General features: G+C 46.5%; 1 protein-coding gene across 1 annotated transcript in view; it reads left to right on the top strand.

The window, feature by feature from the left end:
* Positions 1 to 13,078, top strand: part of LOC144596876 (chitin synthase-like) — a 50,018-nt gene that overhangs the window by 9,824 nt on the left and 27,116 nt on the right. Inside the window, 3 exon segments of the mRNA XM_078405740.1 lie at positions 5,339 to 5,430; positions 7,961 to 8,031; positions 8,586 to 8,597. Coding sequence (XP_078261866.1) covers positions 5,339 to 5,430; positions 7,961 to 8,031; positions 8,586 to 8,597 — 175 coding nt within the window.

The following is a 13,078-nucleotide window of genomic DNA, read 5'->3' as shown; positions in this document are numbered from 1 at the left end:
ACTATCCTTTACCCACTAGAGACAATTGTTACATTTACCAAGCCAATTAACCTACATATCTGTGTCTTTGGAGTGTGGGAGGAAACCGAAGATCTCCGAGAAAACCCACGCAGGTCACGGGTAGAACGTACAAACTCCGTACAGACGGCGCCCGTAGTCAGGATCGAACCCGGGTCTCCGGCGCTGCATTCACTGTAAAGGGTCTGTCCCACTTAGGTGATTTTAAGGCGACTGCCGGTGACTAGGCTGTTAGCCGGGGTGTCGCGGGCATGATCGTGAGGAGTCTTCAATGAATCGTAGCGTCGCCGAGAAATCAAAACGGTTTGAAATTTCTCGGTGACAGCTGGCTTGTCGCCAGTTATCGTAGCTTATTGCGGGCGCTGTCCCCAGGTTTGCTAGGTTGTCGCAGATGCATTAAGAAGCACGTAATATTAAATTAAGAAAAGGCATTTGAAGATACCAGAAGATAGTTTTGTTTAACCAATTTATTTACCGTCAGGACATTTGACAGGTAGACTGGAGGCGACAGTTTGACTGTCAGGAAAGTGTGGGAATTTCGCGATGTTTCCGAAGACGGTGTAATCTCTTACTCATGTGCTAGTTTCACAAAAAAAGTTACTTGTATCGACCTGACTCGGCATTGTCGTGGTCATTGTCGTAGGGTAAAATAAAATTTTGGCGATCTGCTACGACTTTGACAGTCGCCGGCAGTCGCCTTAAAAATCACGTAACTGGGACAGGCCCTTTAGGCAGCAACTCTACCGCTGTACCACCTTGTTCTCACAGTGTGTTGAATCAATAGAATGCTCTACCCTTGAGGGATATGGAAGATAGATTATTACAGAATGAGATAAGTGGCAGGAATTTTGGTCGTGTGGATCAAACACACTTTCTGCACTGGGTGTGCGTCAGTTGAAGTCGTTACGTAAAGTCTGCCTTGGATCCTTGCCAAGGAAATAAATTCATGCTGTCAACCTGGGAACAATCATGTTTTCAAAAAGTAATTCAGACTAGGTTTCTATTCACACAATTCCCGTCACTTATCTCTTTAAGTCCCTCCCTTTAGTTCAGTTTACTGTCACCTGTACCGAGGTGCGGTGAAAAGGGTGAAAAGCTTATGTTGCCTGCTATCCAGTCAGCGGAAAGACAATACATGATTGCAATCGAGCCATTCACAGTGTATAGTTACATGGTAAAGGAATAGTGTTTAATGCAAGGTAAAGCCAGCAAAGTCCGATCAAGGATAGTCCAAGGCTCACCAATGAGGTAGATAGTAGTTCAGCACTGCTCTCCCTAAACTCCATCCAATTGTTCCTCCCAGATTGGTACTGATCCTGAATCAACCATCTCCTGAATCGAGTGCCCTCTTCCCCCTTGCCCCTCACCCTTTCACCTTACGGCACTCATCTCCAGGCAGTCACCGCTAATCTTGCTCCTCATTGCTGACTAGACGCTTGATCCTGAGTCAGCAACTCCACCCCCTCCCCTCTCCTCTGTCAGCAGGCAAAGGAAACTGTGCAATGTTATTCAGGTCCTGAACCGATCTCGAACAAGCTATGCAGCACTTGGACCACGACCACCAAGGAGTTGGTACACTGCACAAAGACTTTGTATCTGGGAGGCTGTAGGAACTAAGGGAGACCACTTAATACCAGATTGTATTGCCATTAATACCTCACGCTGCCTCGGCAAGGCCAGCAGCATAATCAAGGACGAGTCGCACCCTGGCCACGCCCTCTTCTCCCCTCTCTCATCAGGCAAAAGGTATAAAAGTGTGAAAATGTACACCTCCAAATTCAGGGACAGATTCATCCCAGCTGTTCTCAGGCAACTGAGCCATCCTACTACAACCAGAGAGCAGTGCTAGAATTCAGGATATCTTTATTTGTCATCCAAAAAACAAGTCTTTTGGACGAGATTTTGTCACCCACAGTCCAACAATAGAGTAATAAAATAAGCAAATTACACAACCCTAACCAACACAAAGCACAAAAAAAAGAAACATCCATCACAGTGAGTCTCCTCCAGTCCCCTCCTCACTGTGATGGAAGGCCAAAATGTTTTTTCTCTTCCCCTGCCGTCTTCTCCCGCGGTCAGGCTGTTGAGGTCGCCACGTTCCAGGCCGCGCCGGACGGTGAAAGGTCCGCAGCGGGCCGACCCAAGCCCCGCGATCCGGTGCGGGCAAAGACACTGCCGCTGCCACTGCACGTCGGGGCGGTCGTGGCTCCCGACATTGAAGCCCCCGCCGAGCAGAAAAAATCCCGCGGCCTATTTCAGGCCACGCCGGACGGTGAAATGTCCGCGGCGGGCCGACCCAAGCCCCGCGATCCGGGGCGGGCGAACACGCTGCCGCTGCTGGAGCTCCCGATGTCGGCATCCACGCAGCCCGAGCCTCCAAAGACAGCCGGCTCCGCAGATGGTAAGTCTGGTCCGCGGGCTCTGTGAACCAGAGCCCTGTAGGCCGCCAGCTCCAGGGGTTTGGCCGATGGTAGGCCGCAGCGGGAACGGAGACACCACCCAGAAAACAAAGGTCGGGTCTCCGTTCGGAAGGGACAAATTTACAATTTTACAGTACCCCCCCCCCACACACATAGTACACAACCACAAAAAAACACGACATCACATCTACAATTAAGACAAGAAAAACAAAAACACAAAGACAAACGGACCGCAGGTAAGCCGCAACTGCAAGGGCAGCGCCGCCTATCTACCTCTTTGGTGACCCTCGGACTATCCTTGATCGGTCTTTGCTGGCTTTACCTTTGCACTAAACGTTACTTCCTATGTATCTGTACACTATAAATGGTTTGATTGTAATCATGTATTGTCTTTCCACTGACTGGATAACACACAACAAAAGCTTTTCACTGTACTTCGGTACACATGACAATAAGAAACTAAAGCAAACTAAATAAGATTCAAAGTCAGCTTAAACTGTAGAAAGGTTGACTGAAATGATGCCAAAACTGAAGTTTTACATCCATCAAGAAAGTTATTGCAGCCTTTCCTCCAATAAAAGGACTGGACAAGCTAGATGCAGGAATTTTTTCCCAATGTTGGGGAAGTCCAGAACCAGGGGCCACAATCTTAGAATAAAGGGGAGGCCATTTAAAACTGAGGTGAGAAGGAACTTTTTCACCCAGTTGTGAATTTGTCAAATTCTCTGCCACAGAGGGCAGTGGAGGTCAAATCACTGGATGAATTTAAGAGAGTGTTAGATAGAGCTCTTGGGGCTAGTGGAATCACGGGATATGAGGAGAAGTTGGGCACAGGTTACTGATTGTGGATGATCAGCCATGATCACAATGAATGGTGGTGCTGGCTCGATGGGCCGAATGGCCTCCTCCTGCACCTATTTTCTATGTTTCTAAAAAGAATAGAAGACCAATTGAATATCCTGGTAGAGTTATTTATTTATCAACAAATTGATGGATAAACAAAAGATCTTTCCAACAGTGTTAGGAGACATGGATATAAGAAAGACACTAATTAATCTGGGAGAGACTAGAGGATAAACTGCAGTGCCCAGAGGTTATAATATGGAACTCATCACCACGTGATGCAGGTGAAGTTAAAGGGTAGCTAGATAAGCACATGAGGGGAAAAAGGGACAGGCTGGAGAGGTCAAATGATGAAAGATGGGGGGAAGATAAGCAGATCATTGTACATGAGACCAAATGGGTCCAATGACCAGCTCTGTGCGATTGACTGTTACTATATCATTATCTCAACCAGAACAGTAGATAAAGAGTAGCACTTAAGAGAGGAAAATAAATTGGACTGTGTTCATCCTGTTAATCAAGTGTGCCCTAAGATGGCTGAGGAATAGATCTAACTATGCTGTGCCTGGTTTAACAACGTTCTCCAAGCAGGTTATCAGTTGAAGAAAGTTGATTTAGATAAAAGGTGCCAAGATAAAAGAAATCTTCTGCAAGTGAAGCTGACAAAGCTCTGCTCTTGCATGTTCGATGTGTGCTTTAGCTTCAGTGGAAGTCAGAAAGTGACAAAAATGGCTGGATTCATCAACAATGTGCAAAGGCTTGAATAGAGTGGATATGGAGAGGATGTTTCCACTTGTAGGAGAGTCTAGGACCAGAGGTCATCGTCTCAGAATTAAAGGACGTTACTTTAGGAAGGGGATGAGGAGGAACTTCTTTAGTCGGAGGGTGGTGAATCTGTGGAATTCATTGCCACAGAGGGCCTGGGAGGCCATCAGCAGATATTTTTTAGGAGAATGGGGTTAGGAGGGAGAGATGGATCAGCCATGATTGAAGTGGTGACGAAGGCCTGATGGGCCGAATGGCCTAATTCTGCACCTATCACTTACGACACCTTATAATTGCAATTGCGGGAAGATTACTGGATCATTTACAAAATTCCAATTAATAGATTAGAAGATACCCCCATCTCCTCACAAAAATCTATCTGCCAATGCTAAAACATTTAATGAAAACATCTGATTAGTAAACAGAGTTAGGTCCTCACCGTCTGGTTTGAGTCAGATGAAAAATCCTGTGGATGTTCCTTGTTTTTGATGCTCTTACACAATGGGCTGCTGGTTGGCATCAAAATGCTCTTACACAAAAGATCTTACACAATGGACTGCGATGTCTTGCACATGAAATAAAAACAAGCAGTTACCTGGCACATTGGTGGTTTAGTTTAGTTTAGAGATACAGCGCGGAAACAGGCCCTTTGGCCCACCGGGTCCAAGCTGACCAGCGATTCCCGCACATTAACACTGTTTTACACCCATCAGGAACAATTTTACATTTACCAAGCCAATTAACCTACAAACCTGTACGTCTTTGCAGTGTGGGAGGAAACCGAAGATCTCGGAGAAAACCCATGCAGTTCATGGGAGAACGTACAAACTCCGTACAGACAGAGCCCGTAGTCGGGACCGAACCCGGGTCTCCGGCGCTGCATTCAGACAGCAACTCTACTACTGCGCCACCGTGCTGGTTACACTGGTTAAGTGTGGCTGTTGTGATGTGGAACAATTTGTCAGCCCTTGCAGCAGAGCCTCTGGAGATCCTGGAGATATCCCTGCAGGTCTCACAAAGCCTCTTAAATGCAGATCTCCTACGAATCTGAACCAGTCATCAGGCTTTGCATATTGTTACCATTCTTACCAGACTTATTTTCAAAATGTGTTTTGTGCATTAAATTCCCAGGTCCAGTGGCTTTAACAATCTCAACCTCTTCTCAAACTGAAATCAAATGAACGCTGATAACTTACAAATATAGTGTTTGGTCAAAATGTAGTGAACACTGCAGTTTAAAAGTCTACAATAGCATTCATTATTATAACAGAACAATATGTATTTAATTCCAGAATCTATACCTTCATCCACTTGTTATCACACAGTTCAACAAATGTGTCTCAGTTGCACAACAAAGATGTTCGGACTCAGGCTACGGAAGATGGTAAGATATTTAAACATTTACATTGATTCACAGTCCTCTTTACAATTATTTGTTTGAAGACTAACTTTAAATAAACTCCAAAATATAATAAGTGGACACAATTTAGAGATTGGACTGTTTCACAAATGCCTTTTGATTTGAACATTGCAAGCACAATTAAAAAATAGGCCAAGACAGACACAAAGTGCAGGAGTAACTCAGCGGGTCAGGCAGCATCTCTGGAGAACATGGATAGGTGATGTTTCACAGAGTGCTGGAGTAACTCAGCGGGACAGGCAGCATCTCTGGAGAACATGGATAGGTTGCGTTTTAGGTCTGGATCGTTCTTCAGACTGATAAAAAAATAGGCCAAGTGTTATTACTCTGCAGTGACCTTTATAAGCTGTCAGGTAGACAGTAAGTTTTACAATCGTTAGACCAGTTCATAGCTATGAGAGTATCATGTTATTGTTACTGTGACTATGTTCATTTTCTTTGTACATACATTTATGTTGAAGCAGCAAATGTTTCCTTTTATCAGGTAATCTGAAGTGGAAGAAAGACTTGATTATGCCCCTGAGCCCTGATGTTACTGAAATGAGTGAGGACTCCGAGAAACACAGCAAACAGATCAAGGATTGAGTTCAGTGGTAATGGCAACTGGAGCATCAGCAATGACAATGACCCAGACTGGCTCAGGAATTAACCATCACATCATCTGAAGGACAGTTTCATTATTAGATACACTAACCGATGGAATCTTGTTGGATACCAACAGGTACACCAATAAGAAACAATTTACATTTTCAATCAGATCAAATTAAATCAACGAAGATAGCCACAAAATGCTGGAGTAACTCAGCGGGACATGCAGCAATAGGTGACATTTCGGATCGAGACCCTTCTTCAGACTGAGAACGGACTCAACCTGAAACGTCCCCCGTTCTTTCTCTCCAGAGTTGTTGCCTGACCCGCTGAGTTACTCCAGCATTTTATGTCTAACTTCGGTGTAAAACAGCATCTACAGTTCCTTCTTACAAATGAAGTCAATGGTGGCATCAACTGGTAGACCAACTGTTACATCAATCCAGAGAAGCATTGCTACAAAGGATGTTCAATGAAACAATTAAAACACACTTAAAATTGGGAACCGATGATGGTGGAATACCCAGGTCCAGTACGTTAACTGAAAAACAACAACATGCAGGCAGATCTCATAAGGTCATAGGTGATAGGAGCAGAATTAGGCCATTCGGCCCATCAGGTCAACTCCGCCATCCAATCATGGCTGATCTATCTCTCGCCCCTAACCCCATTCTCCTGTCTTCTCCCCATAACCCCTAACACCCGTACTAATCAAGAAAGAATCTATCTATCTCCACCTTAAAAATATCCATTGGCTTGGTCCCCCCAGCCTTCTGTGACAAAGAATTCCACAGATTCACCATCCTCTGACTAAAGAAATTTCATCTCATCTGCAGATCTAACTTACAAACTTGTAAATGAAGTCTCCACAGTAGTGTTAGTCTCTTGTAATGGGCAGAACCATGGCACCTCTTGCCTAAGTTAAACCTACATCTGACGTGCAGGCTCAAAGGGCCAAATGGCCTCCTCCTGCACCTATTTTCTATCTGGTATAGCTCAGGAAGAACTGTCAAAAATTACTTCATAAAAGCAAATTGTAGCGTTGGTTTCGTAGGTTAAATAAACTATTGTCAAGACAGAAGTCAGATTTATTCCAGGTAATTAACTTGTCCCTCGTTAATTTATTTGTTTAATAATAATGGATATGAGAGAGACAATTCACAAGTGAAGGTTTTTGTTGATGAGAATCAATGAAGGATTATTTTAATTTATTTGATTTTGAAAATTTATTTATGTACATTTGCAATAAGGAGACTATCCCAATAGGAACAGAAAATGTTAGCAAAATTAACATTATCTCTCAGTTTTCTGTTGAAATTAAACACATTTTTCCTTTCATTGAAGTGATATATCTCAGGATGTTGCACACATTTTGTCCTCTTAGTCATAGAGTCAGAGGATCATACATCATGGAGATCATCCCTCATCCTCCCATGCTCCAAGGAATAGAGTCCCAGCCTACTCAACCTCCCCCTATAGCTCAGACCTCGAGTCCTGGTAACATCCTCGTAAATCTTCTCTGCACCCTTTCCAGCTTGACATCTTTCCTATAACATGGTGTCCAGAACTGAACACAATACTCTAAATGCAGCCTCAACAACGTCTTATACAACTGCAACATGACCTCCTAATTTCTCTACTCAATACTCTGACTGGCGAAGGCCAATGTACCCAAAGACCTTTTGACCACCATGCCTACCTGTGACTCCACCTTCATGGAGGTGCAAACTCTACTCGTATCCATTACAAACCATTCTATCTCGCATCTAGACACCCACGTTTAGAATTCCGCCACCAAACTTCTCCCCTTTAAGGATAACTTTGAAACCTTTCTCAATGACTATAGTACTGAAAGATGTTGCAGATGCAACTTTTCTCTTCACCTCTTTGTATTTCTTTTCCAAAGTTTCTCAGGACTTTTCCTTCATTGAAGCTTCAGTTGTGAAGCATGTTGTGGTTGCATTATCTCCAGAAAGGGTATTGCATCAGGTCGCTCACTTCAGTCCAAGATGTGTCTTCCAGCCTATCTTTTCAGTCCCAAAATTGTATGTAGGTCAGAATCCTTTACAGTGATGCTGCTCTGATAGTGATAACACACTATTTTTAGATGTGTTCAAAATATAATTTAAATATCAGCTCTTGTTGCAAATTTATTGTAAATAAAGCCCCAAGGCTGAAACTGTCAACAAGAATCAGAGCTCCGAGCTGTTGGAATGTAATTTGTTGCTGAAACTCTATTACAACTATTATAAGTATTATGAAACAGATGTGTAACTGCTTGTTATCACAAGCTGCTCTGGGCTCATGCAAGTGCTGGTTTCTGTGATAATTGTTTGATTGTTCAAAATTTATTATTGGTAGGTTTACAGGTTCTATATACTGCTTATAAATGATTTTCAATATAATAATTTCTTCAAAAATTGGAATAAAGTGATCAATGTTTCAACAAATGTTTACCATACAAAAGCAAGTTTGTGATTATTCTGATTCCAGTTTACTTCTTTTCTCAATGCTTGTTTTCTCTGTTCTAGTTTGGAAAGGAAGTAAGAGTGAACTGGGGTTAATCACTTTCTATTATTATTATTATTATCATTATCATTATCATTATCATTATCATTATTATTATTATTATTATTATTATTATTATTGATTTGCAGCATTTGCAGTGATTTACTTTTTTTAGTTTAGCTTTAGTTTAGTTTAGGTTAGAGATACAGCGCGGAAACAGGCCCTTCGGCCCACCAAGTCCGCACCGACCAGTACTCCCCACACACTAGTGCTATCCTCACATGTTAGGGACAATTTACATTTATACCAAGCCAATTAACCAATAAACCTGTATGTCTTTGGAGTGTGGGAGGAAACCCAAGATCTTGGAGAAAACCTACACAGGTCACGGGGAGAACGAAAAAAATCCATAGACAGCACCCTTGGTCGGGATCGAACACAGATCTCTGCCGCTGTAAGGCAGCAACTCTACCGCTGTACCACCTGCCTGTGAAAGTCTCAACATCTAAGGATGTTTGGGCAACCAAAGATTCATATCTTTACTTGTCCTTATACTTCCTCCCTCAACTCCATTCGTGGATCCCAGCAGCCCTTCTTCGGAAGCAGAGGTTCACAATCATCTCTTCAAACCTCATCTACTGCATTTGGTGCACCTGATGTGGCCTCCTAAACATCATTGAGTCCAAGCATAGACTAGGAAATCGTTTTGCCGACCATTGCGCTCGGATTGCCAAGCCTACTGAATCTCCCAGCTCCTTACCACTTAAACTCTCCTTCCCATACTGACTATTCTATTGTCAGTATGGTCTGAAGAAGGGTCTTGACCCAAAACGTCACCCAGTCCTTCTCTCCAGAGATGCTGCCTGTCACGCTGAGTTACTCCAGCTTTGTGTGTCTATCTTCTGACTATTCTATCCTGGGCCTCCTCCATTGCCAGAGTGAAGCCATATGCAAATTGAAGGAACATCACCTCATAATCTACTTGGGTACCTTGCAGCTATTGGTTTCATCATTAATTTCTCAGATTTTAAGTAACATCCTTCCTTCCCACTCTCTCCTTTCTGTGCCACCATAACCCCACCCCCTCCCTGACCTTGCTACATTTTTCCACTTTTAGAGCCCTCATCCACTTCCAGCTATATCCCTCTCTCTCATATTTCTCACTCCTCCTTTCTCGTTTAGTGTAGTTTATTGTCACGTGTACCGAGGTACAGTGAAAAGCTTTTGTTGCGCGCTAACCAATCAGCAGGAACACAATACATGATTTGAATCGAGCCAGATACATGATAAGGGAATAAAGTTTAGTGCAAAGCAAAGCCAGGAAAGTCTGATCAAGGATAGTCCAAGGGTCACCAATGAGGTAGATAGTAGTTCAGGACTGCTCTCTGGTTGTGGTAGGATGATTCATTTGCCTGATAACAGCTGGGAAGAAACAGTCCCTGAATCTGGAGGTGTGCGTTTTCACACTTCTATCCCTTTTGCCCGATGGGAGAGGGGATAGAGGGAGGGCCAGGGCCAGTCCTTGATTATGTTGAGGCAGCGTGAGGTATAAATGGAGTCAATAGAAGAAAGGTTGGTTTGTGTGTTACCTTATCTGACACTTTAAGATCGTGAAGCCCACGGTCTCTGGTAAGAAGAGGCCGACTCGGGAACTCCAATGCTACGAAGAGTGTTTCATCTGTCCCGACGCCGGAGGTTCAATCATCCCGACGCGAGAGCTCGGACATCGGACCGTCGGGAGCGGCGACTGCGGATGGTTCAACAGCCCCGAACGCGGATGAACCAAGAGAAAGATGATTGAACTTTATTACCTTCCATCACAGTGAGGAATGTGGAAACCGCTGTGGTGCATGTTTATGTAAAATTTTATTTGATGTGGCTGTGTGTCTTGTACATTTTACTTAATATGGCTGTATGGTAACTGAAATATCACTGTACCTTAATTAGTACATGTGACAATAAATTGAATCGAATCTTGAATCATGGTCCCGACCCTAAATGTCACCTATCCATTTCCTCTTGAAATACTACCTGACCCACTGAGTTAATCTACCACTTTGTCTTTTGCTCAAGATTCCAGCATCTACAGTTCCTTCTGTACTCACGTGTGTACTCCTATATACTCACGTCTCTGTTGCACCCCTGCGTGAACTAGTGAAGGCATCTTCAATACCTGCAAGCACGCAGCACCTTTTCTTGGCCAATGATCAATGCTGTCAGAGGTTCTTCACAGTTGGAACCTTCGTGCCAGTAAAGGTGAGTGGGTTTGGCGATCTGATATTGAGGATATAGGTTTTCCATATCAAAACCTGGCTCAGTCAAGCATACAATGGCTCCACCTGGTGAGACTATTGGTCCTCTGCAACACTGAGCATCAGTGCCGTTTTTTGGGGAGATGACTAAAGTAATCGATAACCATTTCATAAAAGCAAAGGAAGAGGTTTCTGTGTTGCTGTGTTTCATTATAAGTAAGATAATTGTGAAGCCAGAGGCCAGATTTATTCCAGGTAATTAACTTGCTTCTTATTTATTTCTACTTCTTGTAAACACATGCCAGTTCAAACAAAGTGAAGGTTTCTTTGGAAAATTTAATCTCTGCAGATGTTGGAAATCTGGAAAAATAACAATGGAAAGTGAGTTACCTGGGGGTGAGCGGCAGCAAATCAGGACACGCCGGCGACCAATCAGAGCGGGGAGCGCCAGCGCTCCCCCCACATGGGATCCGGACCAATCGGCCGTCGAGCGTGTGGTCGGAGCTGAACACAAAATGGCAACCCTCCCCAACTGCGCATGCGCCGGAGCTGAAGACGACATGGCAACTCTCCCCCAACTGAGCACTTGCCAGAGCTAAACACAAAATGGCAACCCACCCCCAACCTCGCACACGCGGATCCGGCGGCCATCCGTTGGGCCCAAAGCTCTCCTGCATTGGTGTAGCATCGTCCCCCACTACACCCCTTCCCCCCCCTCTCCATCCCCTTCCCCCCCCCCCACTCCATCCCCCCTCAACCCCCTCCACTCTTAGAGGCTCTCCGGCACTCCCCCCACTCCACCCCCCTCCATCTGCCCTCCCTCCCCCCACTCACATACTCCATCCCTTCCCCCCCCACTCGATCCCCTCTCCCTCACCCACTCCATCCCCCCCTCCCTCACCCACTCCAACCCCTCCTCCCCCTCCCCCTCCCTCACCCACTCCATCCCCCTCCCCCTTCTCACCCACTCCATCCCCCTTCTCACCCACTCCATCCCTCCCACTCCAAGCCCCCCTCCCTTTCACCTCCCCACCCCTCACCCACTCCATCCACCCACTCAATCCGCCCTCCCTCCCCCCACTCCACGCCCCCACCCTTCCTCCCCCTCCCCCTTCCCTCCCCCCAACCCATGCCCCCTCCTCCCCCACTCCATTCGCCCCCCTCCTCCTCCCCCACTCACCCACTCCATTCACGCTTCCCCCTCACATACTCCATCATCACCCCCCACTTCATCCCTCACCCTCCCTCCCCCTCTACCTCCTCCTCTCTCCCCCTCCCCTTCCCCCTCCTCCTCCCCCCCTCTCTCTCCCCTCCTCCTCCCATTCCCCCCTCCTCCTCCCCTTCCCCCTCCTCTCCCTCCCTCCCCCCTCCCTCCCTCCCCCCCTCCCTCCCTCTCCCCCCCTCTCCCCCTCCCTCCTCCCCCCCCTCCCCCCCTCCCTCCTCCCCCCCTCCCCCCCCTCCCTCCCCCCCTCCCTCCTCCCCCCCTCCCTCCCCCCCTCCCTCCCTCCCCCCCTCCCTCCTTCCCCCCCTCCCTCCTTCCCCCCCTCCCTCCTTCCCCCCCTCCCTCCCTCCTTCCCCCCCTCCCTCCCTCCCTCCTCCACCTCTCCTCCTCCCCCCCTCCCCTCCTCCCCTGAAGCTCTCTTCACCCCGCTCTCATTGCCCCCCCTCACCCTTGCCCCCCCCTCCCCATTGCCCCCCCCTCCCCCATTGCCCCCCTTGCTCCCCCTCCCCCATTGCCCCCCCACGCCCTCATTGCCCCCCTCCCCCATTGCCCCCCATGCCCTCATTGCTCCCCCTCCTCTTGCTCCCCCTCCTCTTGCTCCCCCTCCTCTTGCTCCCCCTCCCCCATTGCCCCCTAATCACAGTTGAACAGGCAGTTTAAAAAGAGCGCCAAAAGGAAGTAGTAGTCAATTTGAAAAGTCCGGGAGCAGAGCAAGGACGCCCGTTGGCTGAGCAGTAAAGTAAGTGCTAATCACAGTTGAACAGGCAGTTTAAGTGAGAAGTCAGGTAAATTGGACAATCAGGCAATTTAAATTGGTGATATAAGCAAGGCTTACAAAAGGGTGCAGCCCTGTTCAGGTGCAGCCCAGTGAGAAAAGTGCGAGTCTTTGGCTGCGAGTCTTCGGCTGAGGTGAGGAGGATACGATTGTTTTAAGCCAGAGCTGGTTATAGGCACAAGGTGATGGCGGAAAAGTTGGTGCGGTGTGTTTCCTGCAGGATGTGGGAAGACGGGGACGTCGCTGGAGCTTCTGGGAGCTACACCT

Source organism: Rhinoraja longicauda, chromosome 9 (genome assembly GCF_053455715.1).
Source record: "Rhinoraja longicauda isolate Sanriku21f chromosome 9, sRhiLon1.1, whole genome shotgun sequence".
Classification (NCBI taxonomy): domain Eukaryota; kingdom Metazoa; phylum Chordata; class Chondrichthyes; order Rajiformes; family Arhynchobatidae; genus Rhinoraja; species Rhinoraja longicauda.
This window is presented reverse-complemented; position numbering and strand designations above follow the sequence as displayed.